Raw genomic sequence first — 17,045 nt, forward strand, 5'->3', positions numbered from 1 at the left:
GAAGTAGATCTGACACTTGTTTTGTCCGTTTTATCTCTAAAGTGAGTATATACTTTTTTCCAATTAGACGGATATCGTTTACTTTTATATGCTTCATTATAAATATCTGGGCCTTTCTCTACTAACAGGAAAATCATGGTCCAAGCATTTTTTTTAACTTTGGCTGTATTAATGCATAGTTTTATTTATTAAAACACATGATATAAAACATGTTATTTATGGAGTCTAGCTTATTCCGGATCGAGTATGATTTGGTTCGGTTTTTCTAAGTTTTATTTAAAAATGTAAATCTTATTACACTATAGAAACATAAAGAATAATAAATACATGTGAACAAAAAACAATTATAATTTTAAATAATTTTGTAGTACTAAAAACTAGTGTTAATATTAAACACTGTTGTGGTTCCATTTCCCTTGAAACCGAACGTTAACAGTGCGAAGTTTGCTCAGTTGCCATGCTAAACAAGTCGCCGCCATTTTGCGTAGTGGCAACTCCGTGTCTGCGTGGAAGCCACGTCTCTGTAGTGTTGAGTGAACATTTCTCTGGTAAGTCTATTTAACGGTGTTTTATGCATTATAATTATATTTATTTAACAAAAAAATTGCTCAGTGTGATAATTTGTAGCTGTTCCAATGTTATGAAGTAATATTTGAACTGATACGTGGTATGACATTTTTTATGTAAAAATAACAGTCCTCTGTGCGACAGTCCTCTGAAAATTTATGACACAGAGGAATGTTCAATGTGACAGACGACTGTTTTATTTGACTTCCGTGTATTTTATTAATATTCCTTATAGTCAGCACTAACCTGCTGCTTGTCGATAGCCTCTTTCTCACTTACATAGGCCTGCCACGCTAATTCAGGTCTTTTGTTTTCTGTTATTACGGATTTTAGAATATAAAATAATACGTACCTGTTTTTAAACCCTACCGTTTTGACTGAAATATTAAAAGTATGTTTTATTGTTTTAGTATTGCCGCAATGCCACCAAAGAAAAAAACTAAAACCAAAAAAGAAATATAAAAGCAGAAAAGAATTGCTGAAAGATTAAGATATCAACAGCTAAAAAACGACCCTGTAAAAAGAGGGCAATTGAAGGGAAAGAACGACGAAACTACTAAAGGAAGAAGGAAAAAAGTAAAAGACAGCTAGTTGAAGAAATGAGTCGACGTGAACACAAAGCTGTGACTGGAGAGTGGAGAAAGCACTGTGCTACTTACCAAATATTTGTTTTTCTTGGCAGGTTTTTAAATAAGCGTAGTTTTCTTTCATCTGTGCATTCAACACTTCACCAAATAGCGCCTTTTTGACTACTTCTCTGCGAGTTACTGGCGAATCACACATTTTGATAAGTTTAGTGTCAGCTGTGTCTACATTTTCCTTTGTCTTAGCTTTTTCTTAACGTTCTAATCTCTTCCTATACTTCGCGGATTTTTTTTTGTAATACTCGATTTTTTTGGCTTTATCCTTTATAATTTTGTTACGTTTCTTTCTAGCATGACGCTTTCTCGCATTACTTGCATCACTTCGTGGAGTGGCGCAGAAAACGAGAATGCTTGACCAGAAAAGGGGTTAAAAAACAAAAAAGATATCTATCGGATAGCATCGCAAATTTATACAAGAAGTTTCAAGCTGAAAATTTTAAAATAAACTACACAACGTTTTGTCGTCTACGTCCCCTCTGGGTCAGAATACCTAATGTAAACGAACGTGACACGTGCCTCTGCATAAAGCACGCGAACATCGATCTGAAACTGTCAGCACTGCACAGGCGAAGAATTTTGACTTGCAATAGTCACACTGCACTGCTTGAAAAGACATGTTGTAATCGCTATGACGAGCTATGTTTGTCACGAACCTGCCAACGCTGTATTGACAAGAATCCTAACTACAGGGAGTTTGATGACAGCAGGCCTATTGAATTTAAAAAATGGATTTCCAAAGAACAAACTTACAAAGACCCCAAGACTAAGAACGCTTGATCAGTTACCAAATGCCTAAAGAAAATGTTCACGGTCTGTCCTCGAGAACTAGTAGAAAAACTGCACGAAGATTTGGAAGCCTATTATTAACCTGAGAGAAATATTACCCATCAATACAATGCTATCAAGAAATACGAACAAAACCTTACAGACGAAAACGCTATCATACATATGGACTTTTCAAAAAATTATTGTTCCTAACACGGTCAAGGAATACAAGCATTTCATTTTGGAGAGTCGAGATTTCAGCTTAGTCTTCATACTGTAGTAGTGTATACCAAAAACTCTATCAAGTCTTATTGTACCGTTTCCAAAAATCTCACACATTCACCAGCTGCTATATGGACACATTTGCCACCAATCTTCAAAATTCTTCCACCTAACATAAAGAGCATCCACTTCGTCAGCAATAGGCCCGTAACTCAATACAGAAACAAAACTATGTTTTACATCCTGGCATCAAGACTTCAACAAAAGGTTTTGAATGTGAAGAAGTTTACGTGGAACTATCCAGACAGTGGCCATGGCAAAGAGGCCCCTGATGGCATCGAAGCGACCTGCAAAAGAACCGCTGATGCCGTCTCTGCTACAGGAGTTGATATTGATAGCTTGGAATCATTTGTAGAGGCCATTCAACAAAGATGTTCCGCAATAACCTTACTCACAATTGACGATAAAGCCATCTAAAAAGTGACAGATGACCTTTAAAAGGAAATAATGATACTCTAAAAATACATCAAATAAAGGCTGAAATATTAAGAAGTCCTCTGGAATCAGCTCCAAGTGGTGCTAAACTCATAATCAAAAGTTTAAGTTGCACATGTGAAGACGAGTGCCAGCATTTCAATTGAGGATTGTTAGAGTACAAAAATAAGATAAAACTTAACGTAGATGATATTTACACAGACTCTGAAAATGAAAACATGGACAACTTACAGGATCTCACAATGGAGACCAACGACGACGCTGCACTGGCTGGACCTAGTTCAATCAACCAACAGAATTACACCATCGGCGATTACATTTTGGTTAAATTTCTAGTAAGAAACACTGAATATTTTTATGCTGCAGTAATCAATAAGATAGACATGGAAGAAGGCGAACTTACAGTAACCTTCTTCAAAATTTGTAATGACAAAGGACACACATTCAGAATCGATAAAAATGATGTTTCTGATGTGTCCTTTGACCAAGTATTAAAGTAGTATTCCATCTAGTTCACGAGAAGAGTTGGAGTTGCGCGAGTTTAAAGCCGTGTTAAATTCCCTAAAATCAAATATAGCATCACAGAATTCGCAGTTTGGAGTTGGTGGAAATTAATCAGGATCTGTAGGGAACCATGGAGGACATAATTTATTAAAAGCTGTATTAATTTTTTTTTTTATTTTTGAGGTTCTCTGTTGTGTTGGTTAGGTAGCTTTTAACCTATTTATTTTTCAGAGTTTTTGCTGTATTCCAGATGTGCTTGATGTCGTTTCTGGAGTTTATGTTGTCTGCGAATTCTTTGAAGCATTCTTTCTTTTTTTCTTAAAGAGTTTTTTAGCCTGAGCTGATTTTTTTTCATAATTGATTAGATCTTTCATTTCTTTTGTTGCTTCCCATTTTTTATTTCTAGTTGACAATTGCCTTAGTGACTATGCTAGAAAAGGTATCATATTTTTCTCCAACGCTAGCTCTTTCAAACTGATCTAATAAAAAAATTTAATATTATTTTTCTAAGTATTTGTTTACCTCGTGCCAGTCGGTGCGGACTGAGCTTATTTGAAACGATTTTTTTCAATAATAATTTATCTCTGTTTGTATGTTCATTTCTATGGAAAAATGATAGCTCTTTGTTCTCGACTGCTTGGAGGAACCTTTCATCGTTGCTATCAGACTCCTCGCAGTTCCAAGAGCAGTGATGAGCGTTAAAGTCACCAGCAAACAGAACCCTATCATTACTATTAATTTTTCCAAATATTATGTCCCACTGCTGCTGGTCAAGAATGAATAAGGAAGTTCTGTAGTTTTGACATTGGTAATTTCATGTCCACAGAGTTCGACCGACTCATTAGGTGTCTTAAGTTTAGTTAATTCTCTAAATGCTAATTTTTTTTCTTATCAGTATTCTGGAAAGAAAGGACCTGGATTTATGACAATTTTGGCCGAAAAAGTTATTCATATTATACAATGTGATCCAGTTGAAGTGAAAATTCAGCATACAGAAACTTGTTATAATAGAATACTAATATTAAGAAACAATCAAAGTTTATTCTTATCGCCAAAAACTCATATAATCACAAATCATGCAGCACAAATTCCTTGTAATTTCCCACTGTTACAATTTTACAGAATTGTTTATGGATTTTAGTGGAGTATCGTCAATGCCCTCATCAGGGGGACATCCCCTGATTTGTTACGAGTGAAAAACGGAAAGGAAAATGGAAAAGAGTACCGTTTGTTTAGGTGTACTTATTGTGAGATACAATTCTTAAAAAGCATCAGTCTAGTTTCAGACATAAGTCTCGTAGTATTATCTTATAAGTTCTGTACTATCCTTCGAAATGAATTCAGCTCTTATTTGGGGTGAACCAACAAAAGATACATGTGCAGTTTGCAGGTCTGAAGGTTGCTACTACTCACATTTGGGACAATTAATCACATAAAATAGAAATGATATTAGAGATATGTCTATTGAATGGTATTATGAAGAATCAGCAAATATGTAAATTGTATATATGAGCATAGATAAGTCTTGTGATAAATGCTTTAAATTGAACATGAGCAAATGTACAAGTGAGTTTAACAGAGAAGAGGATATCCATACTTCTGTGGCTTATGCTGCTAAAAAATTACTCATAAAGTGGAATGTTGAATGTAATGATGACAAGTAACATAAGGTATCTCTTGCTCATGAAATAAAATGTATTCTACGAGGTACTGTCACACTACAATTATTCATTGATAAATATCCCAATATACTTTTAGAAGAAGATCTCTCGCTATGATGAAGGAAAAATAACTCCGTGGATCTTTAAATGGTGTGAAGCATGTAATTTGAAGGAATGTTACATTACTAAATTACGTGCATTATGCTACAAGAAGAAGAGACTTACTTTTTACTATGTAAAAAAGACTCAAGATAATTGTTGTTCCGTCTTTTTTATAAATAAAATTAATATAACTCTTCGTGCGCGAGGAATAAGTGAATTTTCTTCAGAACCTGACTCTGATGTGAGAAGTTTAAATTATTTTGTTCAAGCTGCTCATGAAGCTGTAGTATATGCTGCTTTCAAAATAATTAAGCAAATACTAAAAAAAAATAAAAGCTGACTCTGTTTTAAATTATATGATAAAACATCTCAACGTCGATCTATTAACATTATCTCATATTTTTCCTGATAAAGAGATAGAAAATCATGAAAGTGAAGACACAGGTCGTGTTTACTTCAGGGAACATCCCAAATCGCTTTTAGATGGAAGAATGCGATGTATCTATGAGACTAAAATAAAATGTCATGAACTGTGTATAATGATTTGATTTTTGTTTCTTTAAATAAACTTTAAATCTTACAATATGTAAGTCATGAAATTCGTGTTCATCATTCATTCAAAATAAATAAAAACCTTACCTCACTAATAATTTAATCTATGACTAATCAATATTGAATTAATAAAAAAATTATGGAAAAATTGATTGAATTATTCTGTTCAAACAATACTTTCAAAATTTTAATAAGTAGAGTAAGAAAAAACGTTAGTTTGAAATGGTATATAATGTTGAATTTAATTCCAATAATGTATCAGTTGAAAATTAATTTTGAATCTAGTATCATTCATTCAACTATTCTCATAGTGGAAAACAAAAAAATTACACATATTTTCGATATGGATTTATAATGAATAAAGTTTTTTATTGTAAAGAAATGGCATGTATTGATGTGAAGAATGGTTAATTAAATTCAAGTCATTATGATATTGGATATCATATTTTATCACCAGACGATAAGAGGACATCAAGATTTGCTACCATTTTTGTTCATGGATTGAAAATGGAAGATGAGTATGATAATTCTCATTATAAAGAAATCGATGATTTCCTATTAAATATTGATGGAGAGTCAAAATCATAAGGAGGAATAATTGGTTACAAAGGTGGATGTTTCGAACGAAATGAATTAACATCACTGGGGATTCCTAGTTTTAATATAGAACTACTAGAATGTCCACAGTTTGATGTTTCATATCAACCTGATTTATTTGATATAATTGAAACATTAGATTGTCGTCGACATCATGATTCAAAACATCGTCAAGAAGAATCAAAAACTAGAGTTGCCCATTGCCCAAGAAAAGAAGTTTATGCATTCTATCAGTCTCTTTTGGGAAATATTTTAACATTTATCTTTAATTAATAAAACGTACAGAAAATAATAAATTGAAAAGTATAGAGAATTTAAGCTGATGAAATTACTTTCCTCATTTAATAAAGACCTATAGCCTAAATTCTTATTCATATAATATTTAAACAATGTAATAAATCTTGTTGAAGGTTAAATTTTCATTAAACTTTCTGAAAGTAAACTAATTTTCACAATCAAATTTGAAACTCATTACAAACCATATGAAAAATTGATCAGTCTACTCTGAACACTGTTTCATGTAAGTTCGTTCGATCAACAAGAAAAAAAAATGAATTCAGTTGTTGTAAATGTACGAGGTTTTACTTTTTTTTAAAAGTGAGTGTGTTATTGAAGAATTTTTGGTTATTGCCTTAAGAAATTTGCAAAAAAATATCATATGAACGTACTGTATTGTTTCAACCACCAAAAAGTTTTTTATTCTCAACAATCGATCTCAAAAATCGAGTTAAATGGGATACTCAAGTTATCAATGGAATTACTTGGGATTGTGGAGGAGTTTTATATGATCAAATAGAAAAAGTTATATCAAACGCTATACAAAATGTAAAATATGTTTATGTGGGAGTTGGTATACAAAAATATTATTTCTCCAAATTTCTATCACCTAATCAAATAATTATTGACATTTCAGTTTTCGGATATGGAGCTTCAGGAATAACGTCCGCTCACAAACTTGAATACTTTCCATATCATAAAGAGCATGGTTCCAAGTCAACTATAAATACTGTGGAAAACATCTATCCTTTGAAAGATATAAGTTTTTATATGATTGTGGGAGACTTGCTGTACAACTCTGATGGTTCTATATAGATAAATTCATTTATTTACCATTAAAACAGATATATATATATATATATATATATATATAAACGCGGTTAGTACAGCCTAAATGGAAACTGAAGGCATTTTCGAGCTAGGTTTTCAAGCAGTATTGAAGAATGAAAACAACGGAATTGATTGTGTCTGGGATAAGCTACTATTCTCTTGGGAACATCATCTATCAATGATTGGATTTAAACGATGTTTTGAACAATGAAGGATTAATCAAATATGTTTTAAATGGTAATTTCATAATATAAATTCCTTAAAAAAAAACATAAGTCATTTTGAACATAGGTTTTAAGATGAATATAAAATAAAAATACTCAATAAACATTTGTATAAAAAGAACATACTGATGAAAAAATACAAGAAATTACATTCATCTCCATAATACTCCATAAAAAAATGTTCTCCTTCACAAGTCTTTTGTAGATCGTGTGAATGTTTTTTGTCCTTTGCTATTCATATATCAAAAGTTATTTTGGAAAACAAAACTTTCAATTTATGATTTAAAGTTGCAACTGCAGCGTTTCCGAACTTACAAGGAAACTTTGCGAGGTGGTCACGGTCGATTTGGCTGAGATTTCTACGTAATAATTCACGGCGAAAATGATGAACCACGTATTTAAGCATTTCCAACGTGAACACTATCATTCAAAAGAGCTTATCGTATTGTTTCTCGTAAAATTATCAAATTCATATCATCAAAAACGATTAAAATTCGTAAAATGTTAAAACAAACATCAGAAGTGTTCGTTAACGATGTAAAATCGAAAATTCAATCATATGGTTTAGACAACATATATAATTCTGATCAAAGTAGCTTTCAATTAGAAGTACATTCAGAGAGGACTTTAGCTCCAAAAAGAGAAAAATGAATAGAGTGCACAGTTCAATCAGTTTTTCTGACTACTCACAGTTATACTATACAACCAACGGTATCAGCTGATGGAAAAATTCTTACTCCCCGTTTTCTTGCATTAAAAGAAACAACTGGAAAACTTGGTCCACGAGTAGAAGCATCGCTTTATAGACCAGATAATGTACACGTAGAAATATCGAAATCTGGAGAACTTACTTAAGGTAAAAAATTCAATTCAAATGTTATATTATATGATATATTCTGAAATCTTGTACATTTTTAGAACAATTTTTTTAGAACACTTCAAAATCGGGTTGAAGGATGTATTTTTTCCGAATGTTGGAAAAAGAAGTTTACTTTTAATTGATTCGTGGACTGGACATTGTTCTAAAGCTGTCACGTCTGCCAAACCACCGGATAAAGAAATTGAGATAATGATTATTTCTAAAGGGGCTACTGGACAAATTCAACCATTAGATGTTTTTGGGTTTAGAATATGGAAAAACTTTGTAAGACTTTTTTTGAGAAATAATATTATTAAATTACAATTATTGGCTCATCATCAAATCTCGTCTCGGCGATACATAAATCTTTTTCGTTACTCATGGATTAAAAGTAGGTATACATTTATTAAACCAGATGAGTTTGAAAATCCAGTTGATTTTGCATTTGGAGATAACTGTAAGTTTATTGTGAAATTCCAGGATATAAAAATATTGCAATCATCCGTTGTGCATGGTGTAAAAAATCATTGTGTCTTGAACATTTTTACAATGATTATCATATATGTAATACGTACAATAAATGAATAATTAATCATCTTTATTTTGATACAAATCTAGGAAAAAAGGGAATATTTTTTTTGGCATTGATTATGATGTTATTTTGAAAATTGCAAAGATACGGATCTCGTAATTTTTTATGCTCTTTCGATTGAAATTGGTCTCATTAAAAAATAATTAATAGTTTTTGAGTTAGAGACTTTTTGTTATTTTTAATAAAAAAAATATGTGTATCCGCAAGTTTTATAAATATGTGAATAAAGGTATTTTTCATCATTTTTTATGTTGTTTTTAACGTATAAGGTCGTTTTGGAAAATTTCGATTAGAAATATGTGAAAATTAAAAATCACCATTGTAGGGTGTTACGTCCTGACTAATTATCCTGAAATTAAATGACATTTCCAAGTTTAGGGAGCTTTTACAAACGATAGGTAAACAGGGAGTCAGTTTATCAAATTAATTCCCATGTAAACACGCTTAACGGTTGTGAAGCTGCCGATAATACAGCGCTCTCACCTTAACGCGTTGAGAACCGCGAAAATTTAAATAGGGGAAACCGAAAAATTTACCCGAGTGGGGAATATTAGATGAATAGATAAACGAAAGGAAAATATAATAAAAAGGAAGGAAAAAAAAAAAAAACGAAAAGAAAAGGGAAAGAAATTAAATACTCACCGTTGGGGCTGCTGGATTACTCATGGTTGAGAAAATGATGCACACACAAACAACACAAAAAAAACTCCAAAAGGAAAAGGTCAACGAAATTAGTCGGTCCACCCCGCAAAAATGTCACTGGGGATAAATGGCTGGGTAGTTATTGGAAGTTTTTAGGGATCACCAGAATCACTTTAAAATCCAGCAACACCTCGTCACTCAGGATGGTGATTCCTCTGCCGGTGGGTAAAGTGGGCTTTGGTGTCTCCTCCTGGAAAATCGAGGATAGATGGGTGCGTCCCCTGTGGTGGTCCTTAATGATCCTCCTCATCTGCACCCTCCAGCCCGCTCTGATGCCTCGCCTTCTGGATTTACCCATGAGGGCATGCACACATGGTTCTCACAGTTTACTTTAACTTAAAATTTCACAACAGTAATCCAAAAATATCCAACCTGAGGGTTCACTTGACTACAAATAGTGTTCGCTCGAACTATTCTAGAGGATCCAATTCAAACAAAACGTCGAAAGGTAAAAATTCGCGCACTTGTGAAATAAATAAATTCAAACAAATCGAGTCTAGGGAAATGGGGGAAAAAAGGAACGTCTCCGCTCTGGAATGTTGTTTGCACGCGTTATACAAACTGCGCCTCAGAACAACAAACTCAGAAACGTAGCGTGTAGAAATGTAGGCATGACTGCACGCGTTATACAAACTGCGCCTCAATCATGTGGGTGTAGAGGAGGTAGAGTATAGGGAGTAGTAAAGAAAAAGACTGACAGATAGTTTTGAGGGTTTTATTATAATGAATTTATATACCTCACAAGGAGTGACAAGTTCACTCTTTGAGATTTGCAGATCAACTGAGGAGAAAGATCACGTCAGCGACGACGGCGGCTCGGGAGCTCCGTGCTCGACGTTGCTGTATCCATGGTGATACAGGTGCAACGTCAGGACTTTTCGGGCAGATTTGACAACGTCGAGCCTTCTGGGCCTTATCGCTGACGTCGGCTTTCTTCTCGCACATTTGATATTTTTCTCGAAGATCAAATTGTTTTCTTTATGATACATTATTTTCAGGTTTTCATGAATTTTCAGGAGCTGTGGTGCAGATACAGGTGTGCTGCCGCGGCTACCTGACTTATTTTATGAGGTTTCTTAACTATTAGCATTTTTAACGCCGAAAATAACGCGGTTCTTCGCGTTTTTAATTGTTTGTAACAAAATATTAGTTTGTTACATTAATACTGCTTATCACTAATTACTTAGAATATAGTCTTGGGAACGTCCGGTTAACAAATCCACATCTCACTTTGTTTAAACTTTTGCCTGACGCTGCGTGGGAACGCCCATCGGTTGGTGGACGTGTGTGTGTGTTGACATACACACACTTTATTTACGTATTCCTATGTGAAAATAAAAAAAATGTAAAAATTAGGGGATTTTTGGGGTCCTATGTGATACGGACGCTTATGAGGAACATACCTGCCAAAAATCGGCAGGTAAATATTTAATATTTATGGATTTGTTTAATAATTAAAGTCGCTCTCCTCTTCATGAGGTATTAGGAGAGCATAAACGCGAGAAGGTATTGTTAGCCGTGCGCCCCACTCTGCCGGCCTCAAGGCCCCCGTCCATCCCGCCGCGCTAGCGGTGACGGGTGACCTTGCCGCTTGGCAACCTTAATCCTATTTTATTTGAAAACTACAAATTGCGTAAAAATTTTATAAAAACAATAAATTCTACCTTAATGGCATGATTAATTTTTATTAAAAAGATCCCTGGGTTGTCAGGGAATCAATTTGATTATACTTAAAATTATAAGATTAAATCGCTAGACACTAAGTCCAAGCGCGTGCGCATTAGCTTTCGCCTGCTGCACATACATGTGCGTTGGACTTGGTGGTGGTTGTAACCTATCTGTTTAAAGTTGTAGATGTAATAGTATTTTTATTTTCTTTACTTAAAATCTAAGTGAAGTTCGTCAGGACGTAACATAGGGTGTCAACTTTGGAGTTGATTTCAACCTCTTCAAACCGTTTTTATAAAAATACGTGGTTCATCATTTTCGCTGTAGATTATTATATAGGAGTCTCAGCTAAATCGACGGTGACCACCTCGCGAGGTCTCCTTGCTAGTTGAAATTATATTTAAAGCAGACACTTTATACCTTTTTGATCAATCAAGTTCTTTAAATTTTTTTGTTACTATATTATGTTTGGCCAGGTTGTTAAATGCAGATGGGTCCATTGTTGAATATAATATTTTTTTTCGTTTATGTTGAATATAAATTATCAAACAACTGTTCGTTTGTGAGTGATTTTTCTTTTAAAAAGTACAACCTTTTATAGTGCTTTTTACATCATAATTGCCCTCTTACTTGAAAATTTTTATTCGTATCTCATATTGATTTTGAAAAATTGTTGTTTTCATTTCGTACTCCCACGTTATTTTAGAACATCAATATTTTTTTTTAACCTGTCAATTCCATAAATAATTATGTTCTTCATTGGTTCATTCATAAAAGAGGGAACTGAAGAGGAAATATATGAATACAATGATAAAAATTATTTTTTTAGTTGAACAGTAAATTGTATACAGTAAATTTCAAAGGTATTAATTAACTATACAATCTTTTACTCGGTCAATTAAAATCAGTTTGTGATTGTTCAAAAATCAAAATTAACATGATTATGAGGAAATAGAACGATGTAAAAATAAAGCAGTACAGTTTTTTAACATGCTTTATGTTAAATTACAAAATAAAACATTACTATTAGCTCCGAAACTTTACACTTCCAAGCATATACAAAAGGGAAATGCATTATTAAGTCTTCTGTTAATGATAGATCAGAACATATACCATGTGGTATAGCTTTTTATATACACTGTTCGTATGATGATTCTCAATCGAAATTTGCTTTATATTGTGGTGAAGATTGTAAAAAATGGTTTATGCAGAAATGATTTGAATTTTCGAAGGAATTCAAAAAAATAATTGACAATCCCATACCAATGGAGTCCTTATACAATCAACAAATCTCTCATTTTCATAATACAGAAAAATTTCATATATATGAAGTATCTTTCAAAGATAGTAAGAATCGAGTTCGTGATCATTGTCATTTTTCAGGAAAATTTCGTGGTCCAGCTCATTATGCATGTAATTTAAATTATTAAACACAACCGATAATTTTGAAAATAGAATTTGGAATTATAATGGCGTTTGTTTCTTGTAATTTAACAATGCTTCCCGTTAAGTTTTTAGCATCAGATGAATCATTTTTTATGACCGTTTCTTAAGTAGTATAATTATATTTGTTGATAATAGGTAAATTGCGATTCGATGTGTTAGAGTTAGACGAGTGAGATGATTGTCGATTGTAATTACGATTTTGTTGATAAGAATTATTTCTTGACTTAGAAATTTGGTTTTGATCTTTTGTATTATTATTATTATATCCGCGTCTACGCCATTCTTTGATTATATGACCTTCACGTTTACAATAATGACGAAATTTATGTTATTGAGTTGAATGATTCATTGAAAAAGAGTTGTTATCATTATTATTATGATGATTAAATTGCTTCGTATTGTCCTGACACTCATATGTTGAATGATTTGATCGGCCGCAGATTTTACATCTTTTATCTTGATAATTAAATTCTAATCTCAGTGCTTTATCTTTACATACACCGGCCGTAAAAGCTTCGTTGATTGCTTTAAATTCACAAGAATACAATATTTGAAAAATTCTTGGATGGCAATGATAAATACATTGAATAAGTGTCATATTTTCAATAATAGATACAAAGTGTGCTAATAAGCTTTTAATTTCAATCCTATCAGAAGCACAAATAGAAGCGAGAATACGCCAACATAAATTATTTATGCGTTGGAAAAATTGTAGTTAATTTTCTTTTTTCTGCTGTCGACAATTATTTGATTCTTCTAATAATTAATCTAATGATTCCTTTTTTTGGTTTAGATTTAAAAGTAATTCAGAAATTTCTTTCTATGTAGTTAGGTCATAACAGATAGCGATTATCTTCCTGTTATACAACTTTTGACAAACAATGATAATATGAGTTTTTGAGATTTGTGAGCTACATCGAATATCGCGTCAACTTGTTCAATAAGCTTCCTAGTTTTAAACGATCGCCATCAAAAGTGTCCGGGATTGATTTTGTCCGAAATTCAGGGGATGGTCAATTGTTAGAAAGAACAGTTGTATTTATAATAACTTGAGCATTTGGCATGTTTGCAAATGTAGATAATAAAACAATCGATCGAAACAACAGAGCAGGATAAACATAATCACTCTGAATTTACTCAACACAGAGTATCTTTCAGAAAAATTCTTAGCATTCTTCAATAAATGCTTATCCCAAGGCGTCTTTTCTCGGGCTTGAAAGAAAGAAATAATTCGTACGCTCCTAAAGAGTCTCGACAAAGATTTAGCAGATTCTAAATCATACTAACCAATATGTCTCCTATCAGTACTAGGTAAAATCTCCGAAAAATTTATAAAAATTCGTCTTTCAACTAGCATCCTCAAACAACGAAATACTTCAGACCACCAATATGGATTTACGGTAGGTCGATTAACAGTAGATGCTCTAGAAAAGCAGTGCAAGAATCCACAGAACGTAACGTGGTTGCATTGCTTTTATAAACTTCAGACGCATTTGATAACATGTAGTGACGTTCAGTTCTTAAGGGATTAAAGTCACGAAACTGCCCTGAAAATATTTACAAAGTAATGAAAGATTATTTGACGAATCAAACAGTTAGCCTATTTTGGGGAACTGATTCGGTCACGAAAATGGACACGCGTGAATGCACTCAAGGATCTGTGCTTGGCCCACTTTGCTGAAACATACAAATTTCCTTCCAAGTATAAAGGAAAGACTCGATGATCTTTGGATTCACCTGATGACTCCGGTATTCACAGGACATAATATATTCCATCCACACCGCGCACAATTTGCCCTGCTTGTAACAGAGAAGATGTCACAGAGGAACATTCTTAATTGCATTGTTCCGTATTTAGAGACATAGGCGAAAATCTAATAGTGGTCATACGTTCCGAAATAAACGTTGACCTCGGCCAAACATGGCCCAAAATAGCTCCGAAATTTGTCCAAAACAGAAAAAAAACATTTAGAGCACTCAAACAATTTGTCAAAATGTGCGCGAGGGAAAAATTCTTAAAGAAATTTGGTAAATACATGGTGGATTTAAAAGACAGTGAAGAGAAGCAAGAGCGACAAACACAGAAACAAATAGACTTCTCCACCCCGTAAAAGTAATAGATTAACACAATCAGTATTAAAAGAACCATAACTCGTGAATTTCACTAATCCACACCTAGGTGAGGTTGGAGCGCCTAGGCTGCACGACTGCAATCTGCGCAGAACATCTGTAGTCTGTGGATCAAATGGATAGGATCATAACTATACCTTTGTTACATGACGGATCAGATATTTGTACCTCTATCAACAAGAATCTAAAATGAATTTCATTTTTCATGTTCTGGCATCATAGCCTTACCGTTTTTTTATCAGAACGTTTTACCTTATTTTAACTTTAACTTAACTTAGCTTGATTTAAACTTTTATATCTTTCAGGAAACTCATAAATACGAACTATAGATTTTTATACGCATATAGGCATACGCGTCCCGAGAAACGCGATTGTAAGAAGTAGGAATTACTTCTAGAGTTATGCCCCATGAGGCGACGTGTTTGAACCAAATGTTCTTTTCAGGATAGGAAAACATGGCCTGCCTTTATGAATATTTATTTCTGAGAGTTCTTAAAATATATTTTTTTTTTCAGCATATAAGGGTGAATGACAAATATAAACTGCAAATAATTAGTGGTCACACATGAGCGTGACTCTCTTGTGTGCAGAGTAAGTGTTCGGAGGACGAATAATCCGTGTACTTATGTCTATCATGTTGACAGGATTTTTTTGATCCGTGAAGAATATTCAATAAATTCAGCACATTGAGGAAACATTTTCTGATATTATTATTTTTTACTTCCCACTGGTAAGGTATGATATTGGATTCGATATTACAAATTCTTAATTCCGATATATCTCGACGTTTAAAGGCCCCTAGAGTTGAATTCGACAGTTTTCTAGTAGACGTCTGCGCGTGTGTATGTATGTATGTGCGCATGTTCACACGTTCGTACGTGTGTTCGGAATTATTTTTTGCCTCGATTTTCTCAAAGAATGATAGTAATGTGGAACAAATTGCATTTAGCGCACAATGATCCAACTAAAAACTGGTTAGGTTACTCGTGAAATCGATTTAGCCATTTTCTTTGCTAAATAAAAAAAAAAAGAATAGATTTTGGAAATCTGAAGAAGAGAATGAATTTCGACTCTGTTCTTTTTATTTATGTATTCTTTTTTATTTGAACATTGTTAAAGGTGGCATTTCAGCAGCTGTGATCGCATCTCCTATCGTCTTTCTCGCAGAATGAACTGAATAGAAATGGATTTTCTCATGAATTTCCAAGATTTTCTGTAGACATAGTAGAATGACAAAGTAGGATTTATAACCTTCATTAAGATAAGAATGACGAAATAGAGTATATTCAAGATGTTGGCATGGAAAACTAAAGACTTCTCTTTCGTTAATGACGTTTGTATGGAAACTTATCACTTCACTAATGAAAAATAGTACGAATGCTAAATTAATGATTTCATTTAGATGATTGAATAATTCCATTTATTTATAATAGCATTTCTTCTTCAATTTCTATTAATCTAAATCTTTTGATCACCGATAAACATTATTATCATAGACATCATGCATACACAGTGAACAGTTTTTTTTTTATCTCATCCATAAATCAAACAGTGCAGATTTACGAACATTCGATAGTTGATGCCAATGTTTATTCATAGTATATAAGTACAATGAATGACACAAAACATATTATCAAAATTGATGTTTTGCGGCACATGCACTTACGTTCTGTATATCCAAATTCATCTTCGGTTTCCGGATCAGCGTTTACCTCTGTTTGTGACCTCTTAACATTTCCAGCACTCTTACGCGAAATCTGAAAATCACACAATTTATAATCATATGCTACAGAGAGGTCAAAATTGTTTTAATACACATAAATAAAGAAATCTACGATTTTTATATAATAAGATAGCATTCACAAAAGTAAAAAAACACAAACTGATAAATAAGTCGATTTGAAATTTCGTATCTCGAAGGATCAGCTTATTTAAAGAGTTTATTTGAAAGTCCAGTCAATAAACCACAATGTAAAAATTATAATTGTACACTGTAAAGTTATTATGATGATTTTATATTTAACAATGTTAGACCACGTTTCTCGAACAATTTTTTGTCAATTTGACGCAACAACACAATATTTACAAGAGAATTTTTCACAACATTCACGGATCTTTTTCTAACTAAATTTAATTAATTGCGCGAAAAGTTTAAAGAATTAATATTGACATATTTCCTTCTCAATTTTCAAATGACTGAATTTCGCC

The 17,045-nt window shown here is 33.0% G+C and overlaps 1 protein-coding gene across 1 annotated transcript in view; it reads right to left on the bottom strand.

Moving 5' to 3' along the window:
- inaD (inactivation no afterpotential D) overlaps window positions 1-17,045 on the bottom strand; it is a 649,339-nt gene that overhangs the window by 434,659 nt on the left and 197,635 nt on the right. The window contains exon 4 of the mRNA XM_035090055.1: window positions 16,504-16,594. Coding sequence (XP_034945946.1) covers window positions 16,504-16,594 — 91 coding nt within the window. The remainder of the gene's footprint in view (window positions 1-16,503; window positions 16,595-17,045) is intronic.

This window comes from Chelonus insularis, unplaced genomic scaffold (genome assembly GCF_013357705.1).
Source record: "Chelonus insularis isolate UGA/USDA-ARS -01 unplaced genomic scaffold, ASM1335770v1 contig_72_pilon, whole genome shotgun sequence".
In the NCBI taxonomy this organism is placed as follows: domain Eukaryota; kingdom Metazoa; phylum Arthropoda; class Insecta; order Hymenoptera; family Braconidae; genus Chelonus; species Chelonus insularis.